The following is a 21,915-nucleotide window of genomic DNA, read 5'->3' on the forward strand; positions in this document are numbered from 1 at the left end:
GCTTTGCTCTCCTGCCCCTTGCTGTTGCCAGCTAGATAGGCTTCAAGTCAGATTCTGCCCTGCTTTGGGGCCAGCAGCTGGCAGTTTGCTGTACTTCCCAGCCCCTCTGGTGACCTTGCTGCCCAGGGTATCTACCAGCACTGCCCTGGCATGTGGCTACCTGCTAAGAGCCAGGTCAGAGCTGTAACACCACAATCCCTTCAAGCTGGATGCACAGAATAGGGCAAAAGGATGCAACCTCCCTCCTGGATCTCTCTCCATTGGTGCTAGAGGCTACATATGAGTAGAAGCAGGAGGGTTTCCTTGCACACGGTGGAATAGCTGCTACTAGAAGACTGTGATGCTGGTTCTTGTGGCAGGGACAGTACCGCGTGGCACTGTGCAACGAGTGGCTGAGCAAGTTCTCAGAAAACAATATTCCTCACACCGAGGAGCCCAACCTGATCAGCACCCTTGGGGACCCCGTGGAAATCCGCTCCTGGCAGGCAAGTAATGGAAAAAGATGATACAGGAGGCTGAAAAGGCAGAGGACGGGCCTGACTCAGGTAAAGGCTAAAACACCCAGTACACAATTCATTAGGAGATACTTTACCAAAGGAGAGACCCCAAGAGAGCTCAGTAATTACTGTTGGGACATGCTGCTCAATGAGTAGAAGGGGACATGACAGAATGCAGTGCAGCAGCAGCTCTGGGTGCATCACACAGCTCAACCTGCTGGGTTTCCACTGTACACAGCACAAGATTATTATAGCAAAGCCTTGGCCACAGCTTGCCCACCCCCCTTAACTCAATCAGCACAGCTCTGTCCTATGGCTCAGCTGCTCCAAAGAGAACTGCAGCTCTTCAGAACCCTCAAGACCATCCCCTTGCCCAGCCACAACCTCCACAGCATGGCCACGCAGGGGCCAGGATAGCAAGGGTATCTCAGAATGAACCTTATTACATATCATAACTACCATCCTGCATGACTAAACAGAGCTAAAAGGTGCTCCCTGAATCAGGGCCCCAGAGTTGATCCAGCACACACAGCAGGCAAACAAATTAAAGAGAGAACAGGCCAACCAGCTCCTAAAACAAGGAGATCAGCTGTGCTGTGTTTCCAAATGCTCCCAGTGGCTGCTAAATAGAGGTTTTTCCCCCAATTAGGTTGCTGGTTTACCAAACGACATGCTGTCTGTGGAGAATGGGGTAATAACACGGTTCTCCCAGCGCTGGACTCACTACATAGACCCGCAAAGACAAGCAAACAAATGGATCAAGAACTTGGTAAGATCCACAGGGTGAAAAAGCAAAGTCCATGGGGTTGGGGAAGCAGCTTTCTGCAGCACAAAGCCTGAGACTGCTATGCACAGAGCTGCCCTACTGCTGTTCCACCCCATCCCCCCAGTATCAGGCAGGGTCTGAATTCATCTCAGCTGAATATCAACACAAGGAAGCAGGGGGCCTTCTGTAAGCAAGCAAAACATCCATTTCTGAGGACCTTATATTCTTCACCATACCCTAAAACACACAGAACAATACTGATATGCCCTGTAATAGCCTTTAGTGCCTCTAGGACAGAGCTCAGAATGACATTACTTAACTAGTGAGAACAGTACCTGATACCAGAGACAAGGACCACTTCCTCTTCACTCCATCCACAGAGCCCTCCTGGTGCCTTTTCAAGAGCACCAAGAAGACGACTGGCAGCTGCTGCTGTTGTACTCCCCAAAGGCTTTTCCCACCCACCTGCTCTCACTTTGCAGGCAAATGAGCTCTGAGATGCCATTGCTGGGCTCTGCTTGAAGGAGGTTTCACCCAGTCCCCATCACATCAACAGAAGTGCTGTAGATGTGGCCCCTAATTGGGGTCCAAAGCTTGAGCAGCTTTAGTTGATGAGCTGTTATTTCCACTCACTCTTCATCTCCTCATTGCAGTAGTAGCAGAGCCCTTGGTGTCAGATCTGCATAGCCCTGAGCTCTTCTCCATCCCTGCATTCCCCTTTTGCCTTTCAGGAGAAGGCAAACAGCCTGGAGGTGGCCAAGATGAGTGACCGGGACTTCCTCAGCAGCCTGGAAAAAGCCATTACTTATGGGAAGCCTTTCCTGCTGGAGAATGTCGGCGAGGAGCTGGACCCAGCCCTTGAACCCATCCTGCTAAAACAGGTCCTTTGATTTGCTGCTGTGGCCAGGCTGGAAGTGGGGGGGGGAGGGGTGTGCCAGCAGCTTTGTGCATCTCTGTGCATCTCCACAAGCTCTGTCCTCACTGCTTTTGTCTCTAATCCAGACCTACAAACAGCAAGGCAGAACAGTGCTGAAGCTGGGGGATACGGTGATCCCTTACAATGAGGATTTCAAGCTGTACATCACCACCAACCTGTCCAATCCCCATTACAGCCCCGAGATTTCCACAAAAGTCACCCTCATCAACTTCACCATCTCACCCAGGTACGTACTTAGCCCAGCAGCTGCTCCCACTTACTTTAGCTTACGGCCCTGAAGCCTTTGGGCCCATTATCCCTACCCTCACCCCTTGGTTTTTGTTGCAGCGGCTTGGAGGACCAACTGCTGGGACAAGTGGTGGCTGAGGAGCGACCTGACTTAGAAGAGGCTCGAAACCAGCTGATCCTTAGCAATGCTGAGATGCAGCAGGAGCTGAAGGAGATAGAAGACCAGATCCTGCATCGGCTCAGCACTTCCGAAGGAAACCCTGTGGATGACTTAGAGCTCATCAGTGCACTAGAAGCATCCAAGATCAAGGCAGGGGAGATCCAGGTATGAGCTGTGGGTGTTCATCCACTGCAGCCACCCATCCCCTGCCAGCACTGCACAAACTGCATCTCCTGTGTCCCTCAGACCAAGGTGAAGGCGGCAGAGCAGACGGAGGTGGACATCAACACCACACGCTTGCAGTATGCCCCTGTTGCTGTCCGCGCACAGATCCTCTACTTCTGTGTCTCAGACCTGTCCAGCGTGGACCCCATGTACCAGTATTCACTGGAGTGGTTCCTCAACATCTTCCTCATGGGGATCAGTAACTCTGAGAAAGCAGGTGTGTGCCAGAAATGGTCCCTTCCCATCCCTTTATTCACACCATGTTCCTGGCTTAGAAGCTGGGGCCCTGAAGAGTCAAGGCAGATGTGCCTGCTTGCTTTGGTGCTCCATGTGGTCCAGAGCTGCCCATGGCTGTGTCTGCACAGCGTGGGTTTCAGCCTGCCCTCCTCTTTTACACTACAGTGCTTTATTCCACGCTGGCTCTCTTCTGAGCAGAAGCAGGAGCAAGCAGCTCTTTACCCAGCTGCAGAAAACACCCTTTCTTTGGGGCTGCTTTGTTCAGATACAAGGCCTGTCCTGACCCTCGTACACCCACATCTGGAAACATCTGGCACATCTGGATGATATGCTTTTCGTAGGGGATTCTGCACTAAGCCTGTATTTGAGAGCAGCACTGTTGTGTTGTGCCCCTTCCACGTCACCCACTGCCTTGTCTGGTCGTTGTCTATTTCCAGATACTGTGAAGGACCGGATCGTGAACATCAACAACTACCTCACCTTCAGTCTCTACTGCAGCGTGTGCCGTAGCCTCTTTGAGAAGCACAAGCTCATGTTTGCCTTCCTCGTTTGCTCCCAGATCTTGATGAATGATGGGCGGATTGATATGGTAAGCAAGTCACCCCAGTCCTTGGATAGGGTCCCAGCAGAGCAAGCCAGGGTCAGGTGTACAGTCCCCTTGCTTAGAAGGCTGGTGTGGGGAAAAAAGCCTTGATCCCTTCCCTGTGCCTACACGCAGGGCTGCTGAACCTCCACACTTCAGGCCCAGGCAGGTGGGCTGTAAGCCATGCCCTTGTGCTGTCCTGTTCTCAGGATGAGTGGAGATACCTGCTCTCAGGGGGAACTGTAAAGGAGGTGCAGGAGAACCCAGCTCCAGACTGGCTGAATGAGCGAGCGTGGGGAGACATCCTGGCCTTGAGCAACCTGAAGAACTTCTCTGGCTTTGCCGGTGACTTTGCTGCCAACCTTGAATCATTCAGGGCCATTTTTGACAGCCAGAAACCTCACAGGTAAGTGTCCCAAGCTTTGTCAGTTGTGTTGTACTGGGCCAGGCACACAATGGTATCTATGGAAGAGCATGAGGTGCTGATTCAGCCACGGTACTGGCTACTGGCATTCTTGCTTGTCCAAGACAGGGCCCAGGAGCAGTTGCTCTGCTTTACGCTCTAATAATTTCAAAGCTATGAACAACAACCTCAGCCAGCTGGCTGGAAGGTCCTTGTCCCTCCTCAGACTCCATGGCCTCCCGTGGAGTATCCTGAGTGCTTCTTAAGGAGCTGCAGGATCTGACCCATTCCCCCAACACAACTGCTTTGCAGACAGCCCCTGCCAGGGAAGTGGGACACTGAGCTCGATGCCTTCCAGAAGCTGCTGGTTCTGCGGTGTCTGCGGGGAGATAAGATCACCAATGCCATGCAGGACTTTGTGGCACTGAACCTCGATCGGCACTTCATTGAGCCTCAGGTAATCAACCCAAAGGGAGCACTGCTGGATGGGAACTGCAAGGGGGCCAGCAGCTTTTTTCAGCTGCAGCAGGGATGCCTTGCACCAGCCATGGAGGAGGACTGTGCCAACAGACTCCAAAGCTGGAGAACACTTTTATGCCTTAAAGGGGGGAAATCTTCCCTCTCATCTAGCAGTGAAACTGCACTGGGAGGAAGCAGATACCACAGGCATACAACCTCCAATGGGAAACTAATCACTGCCCTCATCCTAATCCTGCCAAAGCAGAGCATTTCCAGGCCCTAATGGAACATGCTTCTGGCTTCTGTCTCCAGCACCACACTGGTGGCACAGGGAGGGCTGGAGGTCAGGCTGGGTGAGGTGGTGCTGTGCATGGTGCCAAGACGCAGCCCTGAAGCACAGCCCTCTGCTATGACAAGCTATCTCTGTTGCAGACCACTGATCTCTCCGTCGTGTTCAAGGAGTCCAGTTCCACCATCCCCCTTGTGTTCGTGCTGTCCCCAGGCACTGACCCAGCTGCCGACCTCTACAAGTTTGCTGCAGAGATGAGGTTCTCTGAAAAGCTCTCTGCCATTTCCCTGGGCCAAGGCCAGGTAAGCTGCTGACCTGGGGCAGGACTCTCCTGTTGCCACTCTTAGTGATCTCACCTGGTTCCAAAGAGGCCAAACATCCTTGCAGCACAGTGGAAGCACTCTTCTCCCCACTCCCCCATATTCTGCTGGCTGGAGGAGCTGATTCAGCAGGGAGGGCTGCAGCTGTCCCCCTGCTGGAGTCCTCCATCCTCCTGATCTGTCCCCAATTCCACCTTCCCACACCGTGACCCAAAGACCTTCTGAGCTGCAAAGGGCCCTTTGCAGATGGTGACAACCCAACTGAGCCAAGCTATCAAGCTGGAAAGTGATCTTCCCACCCCGTGGCTGTCTCCTTGTTTGGTGTAGCAGGGCACAGCCTGATAGACCAGGATCCGATCCCTTCCCATCTGCCTCCACAGGGTCCCCGTGCTGAAGCCATGATGTGCAGCGCCATGAAGAAGGGAAACTGGGTCTTCTTCCAGAACTGCCACCTGGCGCCCAGCTGGATGCCTTCACTGGAGAGACTCATTGAATGCATTGACCCCAACGAGGTGACGTGCATCCTGTGGCTGGGAACATGGAGAAAACCCTCTGCTCCCATCCCTCACAACGGTGGTGGCTCTGCTGCCCAGTAAGCAGGGTGCTGTGCTTTACTGGGACCTTCTGTTCTTCCAGCTGCATTGCTTAGCATGCAGCCCTATTCCTCCTGTTCTTCAGAAGCAGAGAAACCACCTTACCTGGTGGTCACTGAAGCAGGGAGGCATGATATTTGCATCTCCCCTCTCAGAGAGGATTGCAGTTTTACAGCTGCTGTGGCCACTTGCTGAAGTTTCCGTTCTTTGGAACTTTTGGTGTCATCCACAGCTTTGGGGCTCCAGCAACCAGAGCTGGTTTAATTGAGCCAGCTTGACCTCTGATGGGGGAACTGGAGCACTGGGAGAAGCCCAGACCCAGATCCATCCCACCCACAAGTTCCCCATAACAGATCAGTGGCAATGCAGGAGCACTTACTGCCTTCTGATCCTCCAGGTGCATCAGAACTTCCGCCTCTGGCTCACCAGTCTACCGAGCAACCACTTCCCTGTGTCCATCCTCCAGAACAGCTCAAAGATGACCATTGAGCCTCCCCGTGGGGTCAAAGCCAACCTGCTCAAGTCCTACATCAGTTTCAGCGATAACTTCCTGAATTCCTGCCCTAAGGTAGAGCCCAGCTTTGCTGTCCCCAGCCCATGCCTGCTCCCATGCACACTCTCCCCCTGGATTCTGCTCCTCTCCAGACTCAGTTCTCCATTAGAGTTTTCATTTAGCACTTGGGTGGGATCATAGAATGATAGAAAGCTGGGGTTTGAAAGGACCTTAAAGATCACCTGGTTCCAACCTCCATCTCACATACTAGACAAGGGGTGGTGTTTCCTCCCATAAGATCTGCTCTGTGATAAGCCAATTCAAACAGCACATCTCATTTGCTGCCAGGTCCTAGAAAAGACTTATATCACTTCCCAAGCTGAGCATCTCCTCTCCCTCCTTCTCATCCCACAGGTCACAGAGTTTAAATCCTTGTTGCTGTCACTTTGCTTCTTCCACGGGAACATGCTGGAGAGGAGGAAGTTTGGGCCACTGGGGTTCAACATCCCCTATGAGTTCACAGATGGAGACCTCCGCATCTGCATCAGCCAACTGAACATGTTCTTGAGCGAGTACAAGGAGGTCCCATACAAGGTGAGCGTGTGAGCTGATAATGGTAATGGGCTCACAGTGGATGCTGTGGGTCGGATAACCCTCACGAGATCCCCCACAGGTTCTGAAGTACACAGCTGGGGAGATCAACTACGGTGGCCGAGTGACTGATGACTGGGACAGGCGCTGCATGATGAATATTCTGGAAGATTTCTATAAACCTGAGGTTCTGACTCCTGAGTTTGCCTATTCAGAATCCGGGGTCTACAGGCAGATCAGTACCTCTTCAGGCCTCGAGGTAAGTATAAGGTAACAAAATGCAGCTTTACAGACCCGGGGGGGGTTGTAGCGCAAAGGGGACTGTGCTACTCCCTGGACCCCACAGTATTCCCATTCTCCTGAGGGAATGGAAGTTTAAAGAAGGCTGAGGTCTTCAGCTGCATCTTTTTCAAGCAACAGGAGGAAAATGTTGTTGATGTGCACGGGAGGGGGTTGGAGCTGTTGCCAGCAAACCTCATCTGAAAGCATTTGTGCACTGAACCACTTTGATATCATGTACTTGAAGTGCCTGAGGAGCTTTGTGCGGCAGACACTGCAGGAAGCTCGCTGCCAAGCTGCCCATTCTTTTAACGTGTATTTGCTTTGACACAAGTGTGACTGAACTCCCCAGCCAGCCTTCATTCAGCCACCAAATGTGGCTCAAAGGAGCTGGCACTCCCCCAGCCTCCCCTTCTGCACCAACCAGCATAACTCAGGGCCCACAGACATTGCCCCTAAGTCATACTTGTGAATTACCTTTCCTGGCTGCCACATGGGATGAGGAGCTGTGTAAATGGCAAAAGCTCAAGCAATAAGACAAGGTCTAGCTTCCACCTGGGCCTGCAGGTCTGCAGGCTGCTGGGTTTGGCTCCTGGAGCAGCCCTGGCTTTGGTCATTTCTGGCCAGGCCCATGGTGGCCAAAAGGGCTCATAGTTCTTGTGCTCCCAGCCCAACCATCTGCCTCACAGCCAGTGCAATTCCTCCCCAGGGGTACCTGCAGTACATCAGGAGCCTGCCGCTCAACGACAGCCCCGAGCTCTTTGGTTTGCATGACAATGCCAACATCACCTTTGCTCAGAAGGAGACCTTCGCTCTGCTAGGAGCCATCCTGCAGCTGCAACCCAAGACAGTCGCATCGGGTGGCTGCACCAGGGAAGAGGTGGGTGCCCCAACCCCTTGGTTCTCTGGCACAAGCAGTGAGCACAGACCACATGCTCACATGCTATGCCATGGATGGCTCTGCCATCCAGATGTCAGTTCTCCCCCCCTTTCCCAGCATCCGTGGCTGGCTGGATGCTCACCTGCTTGCTGTCTGTCTGCCTTCCAGCTGGTGGAAGAGACTGCAAATGAGATCCTGGCAAAGCTGCCTGACCCCATGGACGTGCAGGAGGTGGTCTGCAAATACCCACTGCTCTACGAAGAGTCTATGAACACAGTGCTGGTGCAGGAGGTGATCAGGTAACCCCCTGCAGCCTCCTGTCCTGGTCCCTGCTCTGCATGATACTGTCAGCAATCCAGGGCCTGGGGGCAGTTAGAGAGCCCCATCCAAGAGGACAGACACCGAGGGTTACATGAAGCTCACAGTACAGCAATCCAGGCAGACACAGGGGATAAATCCCCACCCAGGTCATTCTGTGATCCCCCTGCAGAAACAGCAGCTCTTTCTCTTAGGTACAACAATCTCCTGGAGGTGATTGCTCAGTCGCTGAAGGATTTGCTGAAAGCTCTCAAGGGCCTGGTTGTCATGTCCTCTCAGCTGGAGCTGATGGCCGACAGCTTGTACAACAACTCAGTCCCCACTATGTGGAACGCCAAGGTAACACTTCCCAACCGGCCCCATTGCCCCCATGATCCCAAGGAGAGTCATCCAACTCCACAGCTGGGCTGGGCTGTCTCATATGGACCAGGCTCCTGTGGTCTGCAGATGTGTCCTGCCTTGTGCAGGGTGTTCTCAGCCCTAAGCTGGAGGGATCCTTGGGCTCTGGGCAGCTCTCAGCAACTCGAACACAAGGTTCAGGGTGTCCTTGTATGCATCCAACACCTTCCTCTCCGTGTGCCCCCCAGGCCTACCCATCACTGAAGCCCTTGGCATCCTGGGTGAACGACCTGGTGCAGCGGGTTGAGTTCCTCCAGAAGTGGATCAGCCACGGGATCCCCCCTGTGTTCTGGATCAGTGGATTCTTCTTCCCTCAGGCCTTTCTCACTGGCACGCTGCAGAACTTCGCTAGGAGGTCTGTCATCTCCATTGACAACATCTCATTTGGCTTCGAGGTAAGGGACTCAGATTGTTTGGGGTTTCCTTTGCCCAGCCTGCCCAAGTAGCTGCACATCCCACCTTCCTGTGTGCCAGATACACCCACCCACAGCACAGACGCATCCATAATGCAACCAGAGACTTCTCCATCTCTCCAGATCTGCTCACATCCCTTCTCCATAGGCTGCCCGCACCCTCATGATGTGAGCTGCTGGAAAACCCAGCCCAGAGATATCAGAGAGCTGGAGCAGCCTCCCTTTTGCTATCTCTGCCTCGGCCAAGAGCAGAGTAATAGGCTTCATGGGTCATCAGGGCCAAGCCTTGCTCACAGCCCTGGTCCCATTCTCTTCCACAGGTGATGAAGGAATCACCAAGCGAGCTTTCTTGCCCTCCATCTGATGGCTGCTACATCTATGGCTTGTTTCTCGAGGGCGCCCGCTGGGACCCCTCTGCCTTTCAGCTGGCAGAGTCCCGCCCCAAGGAGCTGTACAGTGAGATGGCTGTCATCTGGCTGCTGCCCGTCGCCAACCGCAAGCCCCCGGCTGCTGGTGTGTACCTGTGCCCCATCTACAAGACACTCACTCGTGCCGGTAGGTGCCCAAAAGGCAGCCTCCAGAAGCAAAGGAGGCCTTAGGTGGCCTCTTATGGCTCCTGCATCTTTGCCTCCCTCCCTCTTTACAGGGACGCTGTCAACAACGGGTCACTCCACCAACTACGTGATCGCTGTGGAGATCCCCACAGACAAACCTGAGAAGCACTGGATCAAACGAGGCACAGCCTTGATCTGCGCCCTGGACTTCTAGCCAGGAACTGCCCAGGCAGGGGAACCACCCTGGGACAAGTAAGGGCAGTCAGCAGGACTCAGGCATCATCCACCAGCAGCTACTCTCCTTCTCTTTTCTCCCCATCTGTTCACTACACCCTTTATTACAAATGGGGTTGAACTGCAACCAGCATTGCATCCTGTTGTTGCAATCCCCACAATGACACCTCTCCTAGAATCACTTGCACACCGCTCCCCCCCATGGCTGTTACAGGAGCTTTATTCCTTCAGACAGATCCATTACATACAGCACTTGTTATTAGACACAGCAAGAGACGGAAGGATTTTCTTTCCTTCGAGGAAGTACAAAACAAAACAAACAAAAAAAAACACCCAAAATTCCACTGTCGAGATCTGTACAAATCTGAACGTTTGGCAAAGCCAGTCCCCTGCTGCAGCTCTTGGCCCCATCGCAGCCACTTGTTCCCCCATCAGCACAGGGGACAAGCAGTGACCTCTGGCTGCTGAGTGGGCTGGGGGCAGCAATGGGGGCTGCGTGGGCAGGAAAAGCAGCTTTGGGCTCCTTCCTGTTTCTGCCCACTGCTGAAGTTCCTGTCACCTCTTCCCAGGCTGAAAGGCTTCACTCAGGGCACCAGGCAATTCCAGGTCCAGCTTCCAGCCCCCCAGCACCGGGGCCAAGCCACCAACCTTGTGTTCTTTATACACAGAGTTCTCTGGATACAAGGAGCAATTGTGCGTGACCTGAAAGCGCTGCCAGGGCCACACTGCTGGTCCTTAGGAGAGCAGCTGTAGAAGCAGGGCCATGCGCCCCCTCAGCACCACCACGGGAGGGTAGGAACAAGGTCCAGAGTGGAGTCTGGCCTTGGGGACAGGTGGCACTGCCACCCCAGGGGATCAGCACACAGCTGGGGTCATACAGGGCCATGGTGCTGGAGAGAGGTTCTGCCCAGGAGCTGCTTCATTCAGCCACAGCCAACAAATGGGTCAGAACCAGAAGATCCAATTTTGTCAAGGAAGATAAAGGAACAGAAAACACAGGTACGAGGGTCCTGGGGAAGCACAGAGCTGAAGGCCTGGACGCAGCAGAGCACCAGCCCCAGGCAGCTGCGGCCAGCACAGCCTCACATCAGCAGCCCCAGTGCCCCGCAGTGCCCAGCCCTCTGGCCAGGCAGGTTCTTCCCCTCCTCCCATTGCCAGCCACGGCCCCAAGACAAGCCCAAGGCACCGGAGCATGGCCACAGCCAGGCAGGCAGCAGGGCACTCAGCCTTTGGCTGCAGGGCTCTCCTCAAGGCAAGGCCTTGCTGCTTTTTGGGCTCAGAGGAAAACCCAATGTCTGCTTGTCCCCAGGCACCACCTCAGCCAAAGGCTTCTGGCTGGGGTCCTCAGGCAAAGGGTAACATCTATCCAGGTGCCGCTGCCCAGAGCCACGAGGGCGAGCTCCTCTCAGTCTCAACCCCAAGGCTACTGCCGCTTGGCTTTGTATGGACGGGAGCGTTTCCGGCGGTCCGGCTTCCTCTGCTTGTGCAGACGGCCAATGCTGACCCCCTGGCGCCTGCGGACGGAGATGTTCTGCTCCACGAGGCTCGCCAGCATGCCTGCAGGGAAACAGGCGGCAAAGACACTGCAGGCCGAGCTGCAAGCAGCCACTGTGCACAGCAGAGGGGGCTCAGAGCTGGCAGCACTGGTGCTAGAGCTCAGCTCAATGCACAGCAAGCTCTGCACAGCCCAGTGGTGGAAACCCCAACTGAACCTGAACCTCATGCTCTGCTGCTCCTGACTTACCCTCCTGGGCCAGCATGGAGATGAAGGTACAGATGAACTCGTCGTAGTTGTGGGTTCTCCTCTGGTCGTCGATCTACAAATAGATTGCACTGCTCTCAACTGAACCACGTGCCCTGTGCTTTGCCATCAGTATGGCCACAGACAGAAGCCTTGAGGGAGCTCAGCCAACAATGCAAATGATCCATCTACAAACTCACCTTGAATTTCTTCCTCTTCTCTACCTCTTCCTTCAAGCAAGCCTCGTAGTTTGCAATCTCTGCCTCCACACACTTCAGCAGTGCCAGCAGCTCCTGCCAGGATCAAGCAGAGCAAACGTGAGCAGATGGAGACCTACATGCCAGCATCAGTAGGGGAGCTACAGGGCGAGCTGGGAGCATTCCTCTCTGTGCTGGGATTCATCAAAGAGAAAGAAACACTTGGCAGGGGGCAAAAACCAAAACAGCACAACTTTATAGGGAACTTCTGAGCTGGGTTCATTCTGCCTGAGCCCAGCCCTGATTTGCTTCACTAACCAACAGAAGACTTCTTTCCAAGCAGTTGTCCTGCAGGGAGCCCTGCACGTGCTGGTGCTGCCCAAGACTGGTCCTGCTGGTGGCAGAGACCTGGGCAGGGTCCCACTTTGCTCCGGCCCAAAGGAGCACATCCCAAACAGCAGGAGGCAGGGGCTCTACCCACCGCCAACACAGAAGGTCTCAGGATGACACACGGCACAGAACCTGCCCTGCCCTGTGCCTCGAGGCATGGCTGCAGTGGCACACAAGCAGGACAGGGTGTGCACGTGGTTCGGTCACTGCCAGTGCTGCTGCGTCTCTGGGCGAGCGCAGGGAGCTCCACGTCCCTAGGGCTTTTGCAGCACAAAACTCACCTTGGGAGAATACTTTTCCCCCCCAGGGTGATCACTGGTCCTGCCAAGTCCCACCTTCTCTTTGCTGCCACTGGCCTCATTGCCCTCCTTCTCGTCCAGTTTGATGGCAACCTGGGCTTCTTCACCGGGTTTGATGGAAGGCGGGGAGCTTTTCCCATCTGCACACAAGGGAAGGAAGTATTAGGAGCCACAACAGAATGCACCATCCCATCAACACAGGGCACAGCCAGCACCAACCTGCAGCAGCCAGCGGGCAGAACACGCCGTCCTCCGTGAGGTGCAGCAGCCCAGAGCTGATGATGGGCCCCAGGTCCCTGACAGCCCGGTTGTAGCGCAGGCAGTCAATGCGCAGGAGGCCGTCCTCCTCACCAAACAGCACCTTGGAGATGTGGGATGTGACGGGGCTGGAGGGACGGGTGGGGTTGGCCGAGCGGATGGGAGAGCGCAGCGGGGAGTTGAAGGCGCTGCCGATCTCGGAGGCGGTGTCCGTGCTCTCATTGCTGGGGGTGGGAGAGGGCTGGGAGTGAGTGACAATGGCCACAGCAGCTCCGCCGCCACTCGTCTTGATGGACAGGGGAATGGACAGATCCTTCTGGGACTCCTTCAGCTTCTCAGCCAGGACGTTGATGGTGTTGGGCTGGAGGACGGAGAGCTGGCCATCCGCGGCCCCCGCTGCGTGCTCTTGCTTTACCTGCCCCTTCCTTTTGTACCTGCCCAGGAACGCAGAAGGGAAGGTGATGCTGCAGGAAGGAGGGGGCCCAGCTGCAGCAGCACAGGCAGCGCCAGCTCCACGCTCAGCACTTGAGGCCACGTGCTAAGATGAAGCAAGGCCTGGAACATTTCTAGGTCACCCCCAGTGCCAACAGCTTTTCAGGCAGCAGCTTGCGTCACTGAGCTGCAGGGATCCCCTCATGGTGAGTGTAGTGGAAATGTTAAGTCATGGCTTGAAGCAGTGATTGAGCACCTGGTGGGATGGCAGGGCCAACCCAGGGGAGCTCAGCTGCATGCAATGTACCTGAATGACTGGAAGGGGTAGAGCCAGGATCCACCCTTTCCCAAAACCTCATTTAAGAGCTGGCAGTAGAGGCAAAAGTATCTCACTGGAAATCCCTGCCTTCCTGAGGTCTTCTGAAGGTAAGCAGCCTCTTTTCTTTTATTTGTGCCTGCAACTGTTGTATTCAAGCAAATCCTTACTTGCTACAGCTTAGAACCTTGCTACTCTACTGTCATTGCTGTGCTTTTCATCATGTTATATTGGTAGCAAATGAAGCCTCCAGGCAGAGCACGCTGCTTTTCCACAGCCACTGGGAACTCCTGCATACAGCTCAGCCTCTGCCACCCAACCAAGAAGTACAGTGCGCTATGAGGTGATCTTGGGCCAGGCCAGGCTCTATCACCAGAAAAGCAACCAGAAAATCCAGCAGGGGCTGCTGGGCAGATTATTAAGAAACTCTCCAGAACCAGACAATGCATTCTGTCCAGGAACAGTTGAAAAAGTGGGGAAGCAGTGAAGCCCCAGCTAGCAATTCCTCAGGACTATCGTAATTCACAGCTGATTACAAAGAGCTACAGAAAGGTTTCACAAAATCCAACGAGCAAACAGTAAAAACCGGGCAAAGAAGAAAGCACCCCTAACTGCAGTCACAGCTTGTAATGTAGCTAACAATGCTCAGGATCCAGAAGTCACTGCAGGCAGTTCTGCAAATGTCAGCTCTGTGTGCAGCACAAAGCTAAGCTTCCTTTGGCCCTCCTGCCCTCAGCTCAAGCTGTTACCTGATGGCTGAGTTGGTGTTACGAACTTCCTCCTCCTCATCATCATCGTAGTCATCTTCATCATCTGAGTACTGCTGGTGCTGTCGGACCGGGACCCGGCTGCGACCCACTCCTGCTGCAAGGTCTTCCTCCTCCTGCAAAACACCATTGCTGATGCCGTCTCCTACAGCTGGGTGAGGAGAAAGAGCCCAGCTGACAGCATCTGTGGTCCACTCAAGCACCAGGGACCTGAGAGCATCAGCAGTCAGAAGGAACCCAAGCTTGCAGTTTATGTGTCTAAGCCCTGCTGGATTGTGTACAGCCAGGTCAGCAGGAAAAAAGGGAGCTGAGCTCTGTTCTTTTGTCACCTACATCCTTCAATCCAGATCCTTCCTATTCCTGCCCACAGGAAGCTCTTTCCTTTGGGCTTTGCTCACACACAGCTTTTATTTTATGCTCAGATCTGGTGTGTTTGTTTCTGCTCCTGCACAGCCCCCTTCATGCCAGGACCCAAGTTCCCAGAGCAACACAGCGAACCACATCAGCTAAGGGACCCACATTAAAGCCAGCTTCCTTTGTCAGGTAACTTTTTACCCTCCCACCTTCCAGCCTGGGTAGCACAAGGGGAGGCATGCTGGGAGGATGACCTTAAGATAGCAGCAGTCCTGGGAAGCTGGGGGACTGGATGTGAAAAGCTTGGCTCAAGCCAGGTATGCTGCTGGCCTGGAGCTCCAACCCACCTGCATGGGGGACTTGGCGTAGTTGTGATTATCCAGGAAGGCTGGCAGCCTCTGCACGATGGGGTTGGGGTTTGCTGGAGGCACCCCATTGATGCTGCTCACTGACGCCTTTGCCACTGGTTTTGATTTGGTGGGTGGGCTCTGCGTGGTCGTGGTGTGGCCCTGGCTGGCAGGCTCATCAGTGCTGTCTGCAATGCAAGCATAGTACAGCCTTTAATGGACATCACATTACTTAACATCCTCTGCCACCCCTTTCCCATTCTATGTAACAGCTGTGGAGCTCATGTGCTCTACCAGACCATGAGCAGAGCATCACAAAGACTTCTCATTCTACTTCCAGCTGTTTGAAGTGTTCCTAAATGTAAGCCCACCCCTTTTCAATCTTTGTGTCCCTCCACTCAGGCATTTACAATACAACTGGTCAACTGGGCTTGGAGAGAAGAAAGTAAAGCTGACCATAGAAGTTCCTCAGGCTCTAAGTAAGCCAGAGACTGTCATCAGCCAGTGCCAATGACTGCTCCACAGCAGGCTGGAATGGCTCACAGCACCACGGGAATGGGAGCCTACCTGGATGGGTGCTCTCTGGGGCTGCAGTCTTGCTGCTGGCTGGCTTCGCCTCTTCAGGAGACTGAGATTCCTGAGACTTCTGGGACTGGATCAGCTCAGGCTGAGTGACTCGGATAAGCTTGAAGGTAAAAGACAGATTGGAAGTGACTGCTGGACCAGGGGGGCTCAAACCACATCACTTCCTTTAGAGCACTGCAGAAGGAGAACTCTTGAGGTAAAGCAATCCAGCAGCCTTATGGATAACCCCCAAGAAGCAACAACAATATCTCCTCTTCCTGGAAGAGGGTCACCCTCAAGACACCAAAAAAAACCCACAAAAAAGAAAAACCACCAAAACCCAACCACCCAAGGTACCTACAGCTCAGTGAGATGCCCTGACAGCACGGCCTATTTGCCATCACAGCCCTGCACTCCCACAGGGCTTGGGCTGCCCCACCTGCTGCAGGGCCTCCAGCACAGTCTGGCGGTTCATCTTCAGAATATGAAGCTTGGATTCATATTTCATCCTCCGATCAGGAACCACTGCCATCAGGTTGAAACGGATGTCATGGTATGGCTCCCTGCAGGATGTTACAGCAGATGTCACACATACTGGCCCCTGGGGCTCCCTGCTACTAACCAGCCTCCAACTTGACTTTGTGCCACTGAATGCCACCCTCTGAGTCTGGCCATTCAGCCGGTTTGCAATCCACCTCATTGTCTCTTCATCCAGACCATAATGTGTCTGCTTCTCTATGCAAATCTCAAAGGAGGTGGCATCAAAAGCCTTGCTGAAGTCAAGGCAAAGAATATTCGCATCTCTTCCCTCATCTACAAGCCAGATGTTTCACCACAGATGTTACCAGGCTGCTCTGGCCTGACTTTCTGATCCACATTGACTACCTCCGAGCATGATCTCCTTCACATGGCTGGAAATGGTTTCCAGGATTACTGCTCCATCACATCCCAAGGGATTCAGGTGATGCTGACTGGCCTGTAGTTCCCTGGCTTCTCCTTCCTGCCCTTCTTGAAGGCAGGAGTGACATTTGCTTTCCTGCAGTCCCCAGGTACCTTTCCCAATCGTCAAGATTAATGACGATTAATCCCTGCACTCCAACTGTTCCCCTGACTAATGGGGAGCTCTTCCTTACCTCCCCTGCTGTCCCTCATGGACAACCTTTATCTCTCCATCACAACCCTTCCATGACCCCAACAGGCTTGCAGCCCTGCAGCCACACACATCTCCAGTTCCTCATGTTTCCTCCCCATACTGCAGGCCTCAGCACTCAGGTTCCTGCCCACACTACAGGAGGCCCAGCAGCACCATTTTCTCTCCCACAGGCTTGAGCCAACAGAGACCTCATGTGGCCACTCCTGTCCGTGATGCATCCTACCAAGTGCAGCTTATGTGCACGCTCTAGGATAAGGGAAGAGGAGGCAAGCTGGTGGTGCACCTGCACCCCCTGAGCATTGTCCTCACCCCTACTTCCACAGCTCATCATACAGACATGAGCAGAACTGATCCAAGAAGATGAGGCCGTGCCTGCACCAGAGCCCGGGACATTACCCTGCAGTGGCCAGGCCGATGCGCTCCATGATCACCCTCCTGGCTTTGTCTGTCCATTCCTCGTCATCAGCCCAGGGCCCTGCGGTAAAACAAAGCAAGAATTAGCAGAGCGAGCCACAGTTTCTGCTTCAGACAAGAAAGCACCAAGCAGGGATCCTGCCATCCCCACATAAGAGAGGGGAACAGCTCAAGCAATTCTGCTTGGATCAGCACTGGGGTCCTTGGGCCTCAGCACATAAAGGCTATTTGATACAGGAAGGAGGTGAGAAGGAGACAAATTCTGCTTGCAACATGTTATTTCAGAGCTGCAGAAGGACTTCATGGCCCTGAGCAACTTGAGAGGAACGTAGTAAGGCTGGAAAAAACAATGCAATGACTGTTTCCTATGCTGCTGCTGTTGTGTTTTTTTAACAGCCCCCGGAGTAAAGTCTCCAAAATGAGCTGTCAACGCTCAGGACGAATCTGGAATAACTGTCCACAAACTCTAGCTAATGCTAACTGACAAACAATACACTCATGGACAAACCAGAGCTCTTACCGTGGTCAATAGGATAGACCTTCAGCCCATCCAGCTCGAACAGCCGTCCCTTGATAGGGACATAGCTGACAAAATGGAAAGCCTCCATGGTTCGCACAGCACTGATCCCATTTTGTTTCTCTGGTAAGTGCCGTGGCTCCGGCCTGAGACAGGAAGAGGCAACAGGTCAGTGCACAGTCTGCTTGAGCAGAACTGGGCTGTAAGAGATGCCCTCACTCACCTGGCGTGGCTGTTGTGGGCCTTGGCCAGCTCGGGGGCGTTGCCAATGGCATAACCTTTACTCTGCAGCAAAGAACAAGAGAGAAAAATAATGGATAAGTGAAAGAAAACCAAGGAAATGCTTCCCCTGTCAGCTCTCTGCTCCTTCCATCCACATACAGGGCTTTAAGAGCAGCTTCCAGGCACAGCCTCTCCATTGCTGAGTTACAAGGTGAGGACCCAGCATGAGACAAATACACAAATGCAAAAGAGAAGCAAAGGGAATTGCAGCTGGAGAGAAGCAAGGACTTCAAGACAGGTCTGAAGGCAGGAGGAGCACATTTCATCACACTGTTGGGTTGGAAAGGAGCCGGCTTGCTAAAGCATCATCCAGAGAGGGAGCAGGAGTCAGACACACGCGTCACTCACACACAGCCTCCTTCCATACCTCAGGGCTGAACCCTTTGGTGAAATCCTTCATGCGACTCAGAGTGGGGCCCAGGTCAACATTGTTGCAGTTCAGGAGGACACTCAGCAGAGCATGAGTGGCACAAGAATTGGGGATCAGCTGCAGGGCGACACAAGGATGGATTCAACAGCGGGAACAACCCTTCACAGTCACCAACAATAAATTAAAAAATAAGGATGCAGAAAACACTTCTGGAACTAGAGGTACACCTTGTCCCACAAGGGAAGGGAGATTGCCTTCATTCAATGAGCTGCACCACAGCCTCACAAGGAGCTGCCCAACAGAGCAGACAAGCTTTCAGCTCTCTGTGGGGTCCAGCTCTCCCTGAGGTGTCAACAGGAGATACCCCCTCTCCCCACCCCCAGCCTACCTGGTGAGCAAAGAACATGTTATTAACGATGTCATCATCGATCACCGACGTCTCGTCCACCAGGGTAGAGACCTTCCTGCGGGATCTGCGCTCCTCAATCCACTTGAACAGGAAGATGAACCCATACACAGGGCTGTGGAGAGATGTTAGCAACTGCACCATGATGGACAAACTACTGCAGTGGGGCTGCTCTGCCCGCAGCTAGAGACCTTCTGTTTCAAACCACAGGTAAAATGAGAGGGGGAAAGCAGAACCACCAGCCACACGTCACCAGAAGTGACCATCCTGCCTGCCCCAAAGTTGACCCAGCACTCCTGGCTCATGGTTCTCAGTACCGACAGCCTCACTGAAGCCCTCTCAGCCCCAGAGAGACATTTTGTTAATAGAACCCCCACTTTCAAGCCCAGGACTCACCCTTGGCATTTGCTTTGCAGATCATAAATCTCTTCAACCTGCACCCCCTTGACCCCTGCAAACAAAGGGCAGAAGCTGGTATGAAGCCCACCAGAAGGGGCTGGAGGTAATGTCAAGCATGAAATCAGCTTCCCAGGGAGGTGCTTTGGACTCACCAAAATCTTCGACCAGGAGAGTGAAGAGACCTGGAAAAGGACAAAACCAACAGGTTAATCCTGGCTGAAGCCACAGCATGGCTGGAAAAACTGCAGCAAAGCTTGGGCTTCCCACATCCCTCCATTCTCTTCCTCAAGAGGACCTAAAGCAACCCCACCCCTGCCAGCCTCCTGCTGTTGGAGCCAGCTCAGCACACTTGCCAACACAACCAGCCTGCCAAAAGGCAAATCCCCAACACAAACAGGACAGAGAGCTCCCAAGCAAAGCTTCTTCCTTCAGCTGAAAGCAAAACAACCAAATGAATGCATCACAGGGCTCTTAAAAGATGACCACCTCTGTTTTTGTTAGTGAAAGCCAGCTTGACAAAAGGAGAGTCAAAAGACTCGTCAACATCTTTCTTTCTCCCAGGGGACCAAATCTGTCCTCACTTACTGTAATTTCCCATTTCAGAGGGTCATAACGAGTGGCACAAATACAGGGAGGATTGTTAGACAACAGGAGCTTCCACTGGTGCTAAAGCAAAAGCACTTGGCCCAGTTTTCTGGCAGTTCACCCCCACATGCGGACTTAGCAAGCTCGAGACTGGAATAACAAATCTGCTTCTCGCACTCTATTAGAAAGGCTGCTGAAAGCCCAACAATAAGAATAATAAGAAACATCCCTACGCACAAGGGATTTAAGGAACCTGATGTGAGTGATTTAACCAAGAAGGGAAGGACCCAAGGTGTTTTGCCATCAAAGCTAAAGCCACCAAAGCAGAGAATAAACTCACTCCCCAGTTTCCAAAGTTACAGTCTGCTGACCACAGCAAAACCAGGGCAGCAAAATGCACCAAGTCACAACGTGGCCAGTGATGATTTGCACAGTTGAACACAGCCACAAATGCTCAGAGTGGCAGCAACACAGCCAGGAGATGAAGCTGGGTGCCCAGAAGGGGCAATGGGAACAAGCTGTGGTGACAGGCTGAATGCCAGGAGAGCACTAATTCTTCGCCACCAGAGATGCTAACTCTGGGAGTAGCAGAAATGTCCTTGGGCAGATCCAGACTCAGTGGGACGCAGCTGTGAAGCCCCAGCAGGGAGCCAAGCATCCGGCTCAGGTCTGAGCTGTCACAGCGTGGGGTCCAGAACAGAAATAGCTTGGATTTGGCTTAGCAGAAACGGCCACTCTGCAATTCTTCCTCGCTCCAGTGAGAAGGTGGTAGTAATGCTGCACACATCACTGCATGGGGATGGATTGCTTTGCAAGAAAACCATCCTCTGTCCCAAGTATCAGAGTGTAAACTGTGTTTTGCTTTTGGTATCGCAGAGATGAAGAAGAGGAGAAAGATGGGAGCAATCTGGGCTATTCCTACGTATCAGCAAAAGGATAAAAAGCAGCAGAACTTCAGGTGAGCTGGAGATCTGCAGCACACAGACCCCTTCACTGAGCACAGAGAGGCAAAGCAGAACATACGGTAGCTTGGTTGCTTGCCTGCAGCCCCATTAGTCCAGCTGAAACTGTGTGCTTTGTGACCACAGAGTGTCCTGTCCCCCTGTACCAGCGGTGTTCCCTGCCAGGTCAGCTCAGCTCATGCTCTACAGTCAGTAATTGCCATCCCTGCTATTTTGGGGATGAAATACCTACGGACATTCTTGCAACGCTCTAGATGGCACCCACAAAACCCAATGGGTTCAGCAGATAACACCGGGCCCAGCCTGGGCCTCTGCTAAGAGCCAGCCTCACTTGGTGCCTCACTTGGTGCCTCCCTGCTTCTCCCGCAGCCCCACTCCCCCTATTTACACCCCAAGCAAATCTCACAGCCTCCCTCATTGCTGCCCCTCCTTTCCACCCGTATCCCCTCACTACAACACCCACAGCCCCCTGTGACCCACACGGGCCTTCAGCTGGGCTTCAAATCCCTTCTCCCTCCATAGACACCCTCCAGGCCTTGCCCACAGCCCCCGGCCTGCACACAGGCCGCCCCGTGAGCCCCCTCCATGCCCGCCCCTGATGCCCAGCTCCTCGCCCCCGCCCCGGCTCTCACCGGGGTCGCTCTCCAGCTCCAACCAGCCCTTATTCATCTTCCTGCGGCCCGGTCCGTGCCGCCATGTCCGGCCCCGCCGCCGCGCCCGCGATACACGTCATCACCGTGCGACGCTGCGTGACGTCACCACGCGCCGCCCGTCGGCTGCCCCAGTTGGCGGTGAGGTCCCGGTGTGGCGGTGTAGGCCGCAGTTGGGCCGGGGGCCGATCCCGTTGTAGCCGGTGTTCGGGGCTTCGTTCCCCTGCAGCTGGGGGCTGTGCAGCGCACCGCCAGGTCGTGGGGTAGGCCGGGGGCCTGCTGAGGGCGCCAGGCGGGCCAGGCCGCTCTGTGCTTCCGTAGGAAACAGCTCAGAATAGGAGCAAACCGGGCCTGGCCCCTCGGCTTTGTTCCACCCAGCTCCCCCACACGGCCCTGTTATCTCCTATGGGGCACGAGCTGCATGTGGGGCAGGGCTGGACCCATAGCACCTCGATGTGGCAGCACAGGCCCCGCAGCCTCTGCCCCTTGGCTTAGGCAGACGTGAGGCAGCACAGAGCACAGCATTGCCATGGACTTTGCTCCCATCAAAGGCCCCGCGCTGTGGCCATTGTGCTGCAGGGAGCAGCGATGATCTCATGGCCCAGCCCTGTTTTTGTGTGAGCTATTTCGGGGGTCAATTATTAGGATTTTCTT

At 54.0% G+C, this 21,915-nt stretch overlaps 2 protein-coding genes across 8 annotated transcripts in view; one reads left to right on the forward strand and one right to left on the reverse strand.

The window, feature by feature from the left end:
- DNAH1 (dynein axonemal heavy chain 1) overlaps positions 1–9,988 on the forward strand; it is a 57,834-nt gene extending 47,846 nt beyond the window's left edge. For all 3 annotated transcript variants that reach the window (XM_085516553.1, XM_085516554.1, XM_085516555.1), the window contains 20 exons: positions 360–485; positions 1,147–1,266; positions 1,995–2,144; positions 2,266–2,426; positions 2,528–2,753; positions 2,835–3,030; positions 3,488–3,639; positions 3,843–4,039; positions 4,349–4,493; positions 4,928–5,086; positions 5,485–5,616; positions 6,095–6,265; positions 6,605–6,784; positions 6,864–7,040; positions 7,770–7,940; positions 8,109–8,239; positions 8,453–8,597; positions 8,846–9,052; positions 9,391–9,625; positions 9,717–9,988. In XM_085516553.1, coding sequence (XP_085372679.1) covers positions 360–485; positions 1,147–1,266; positions 1,995–2,144; positions 2,266–2,426; positions 2,528–2,753; positions 2,835–3,030; positions 3,488–3,639; positions 3,843–4,039; positions 4,349–4,493; positions 4,928–5,086; positions 5,485–5,616; positions 6,095–6,265; positions 6,605–6,784; positions 6,864–7,040; positions 7,770–7,940; positions 8,109–8,239; positions 8,453–8,597; positions 8,846–9,052; positions 9,391–9,625; positions 9,717–9,838 — 3,303 coding nt within the window. In that variant the 3' untranslated portion in view covers positions 9,839–9,988. The remainder of the gene's footprint in view (positions 1–359; positions 486–1,146; positions 1,267–1,994; positions 2,145–2,265; positions 2,427–2,527; positions 2,754–2,834; positions 3,031–3,487; positions 3,640–3,842; positions 4,040–4,348; positions 4,494–4,927; positions 5,087–5,484; positions 5,617–6,094; positions 6,266–6,604; positions 6,785–6,863; positions 7,041–7,769; positions 7,941–8,108; positions 8,240–8,452; positions 8,598–8,845; positions 9,053–9,390; positions 9,626–9,716) is intronic.
- Positions 9,989–10,060: 72 nt separating this feature from the next.
- BAP1 (BRCA1 associated deubiquitinase 1) lies at positions 10,061–21,345 on the reverse strand. Of its 5 annotated transcripts, none has more exons than XM_085516559.1 (17): positions 21,244–21,345; positions 19,217–19,246; positions 19,062–19,116; positions 18,648–18,780; positions 18,257–18,376; positions 17,831–17,892; positions 17,611–17,753; positions 17,073–17,151; positions 15,963–16,086; positions 15,527–15,644; positions 14,960–15,147; positions 14,241–14,374; positions 12,705–12,967; positions 12,522–12,625; positions 11,800–11,892; positions 11,603–11,675; positions 10,061–11,415 (listed from the first exon to the last, which is right to left on the reverse strand). In XM_085516559.1, exons 1-17 carry the CDS (start codon positions 21,278–21,280, stop codon positions 11,282–11,284), a joined length of 1,890 nt encoding a protein of 629 aa, XP_085372685.1. In that variant the 5' UTR covers positions 21,281–21,345; the 3' UTR covers positions 10,061–11,281. The 5 variants fall into 5 exon arrangements, with proteins under 5 accessions (XP_085372685.1, XP_015730128.2, XP_015730127.2 ...); XM_015874642.2 differs by having other exon boundaries at positions 12,468–12,625; XM_015874641.3 differs by having other exon boundaries at positions 12,705–13,177.
- Between the last annotated feature and the right edge of the window lie 570 nt (positions 21,346–21,915).

Source organism: Coturnix japonica, chromosome 15 (genome assembly GCF_054131305.1).
Source record: "Coturnix japonica strain WE chromosome 15, WE-NBRP24, whole genome shotgun sequence".
NCBI classification, from domain to species: domain Eukaryota; kingdom Metazoa; phylum Chordata; class Aves; order Galliformes; family Phasianidae; genus Coturnix; species Coturnix japonica.

What these genes read in the sequence shown, in the direction of transcription:
- BAP1 (XM_015874640.3), bottom strand. Translation starts at nt 21,280, where the DNA reads ATGAATAAGGGCTGGTTGGAGCTGGAGAGCGACCCCG. An exon ending in GCCCACAACAGCCACGCCAG is followed by an intron (nt 17,754 to 17,830) that starts GTGAGTGAGGGC and finishes TTCCTGTCTCAG; the next exon opens with GCCGGAGCCACGGCACTTAC. An exon ending in ATCGGCCTGGCCACTGCAGG is followed by an intron (nt 16,087 to 17,072) that starts GTAATGTCCCGG and finishes AACATCCTGCAG; the next exon opens with GGAGCCATACCATGACATCC.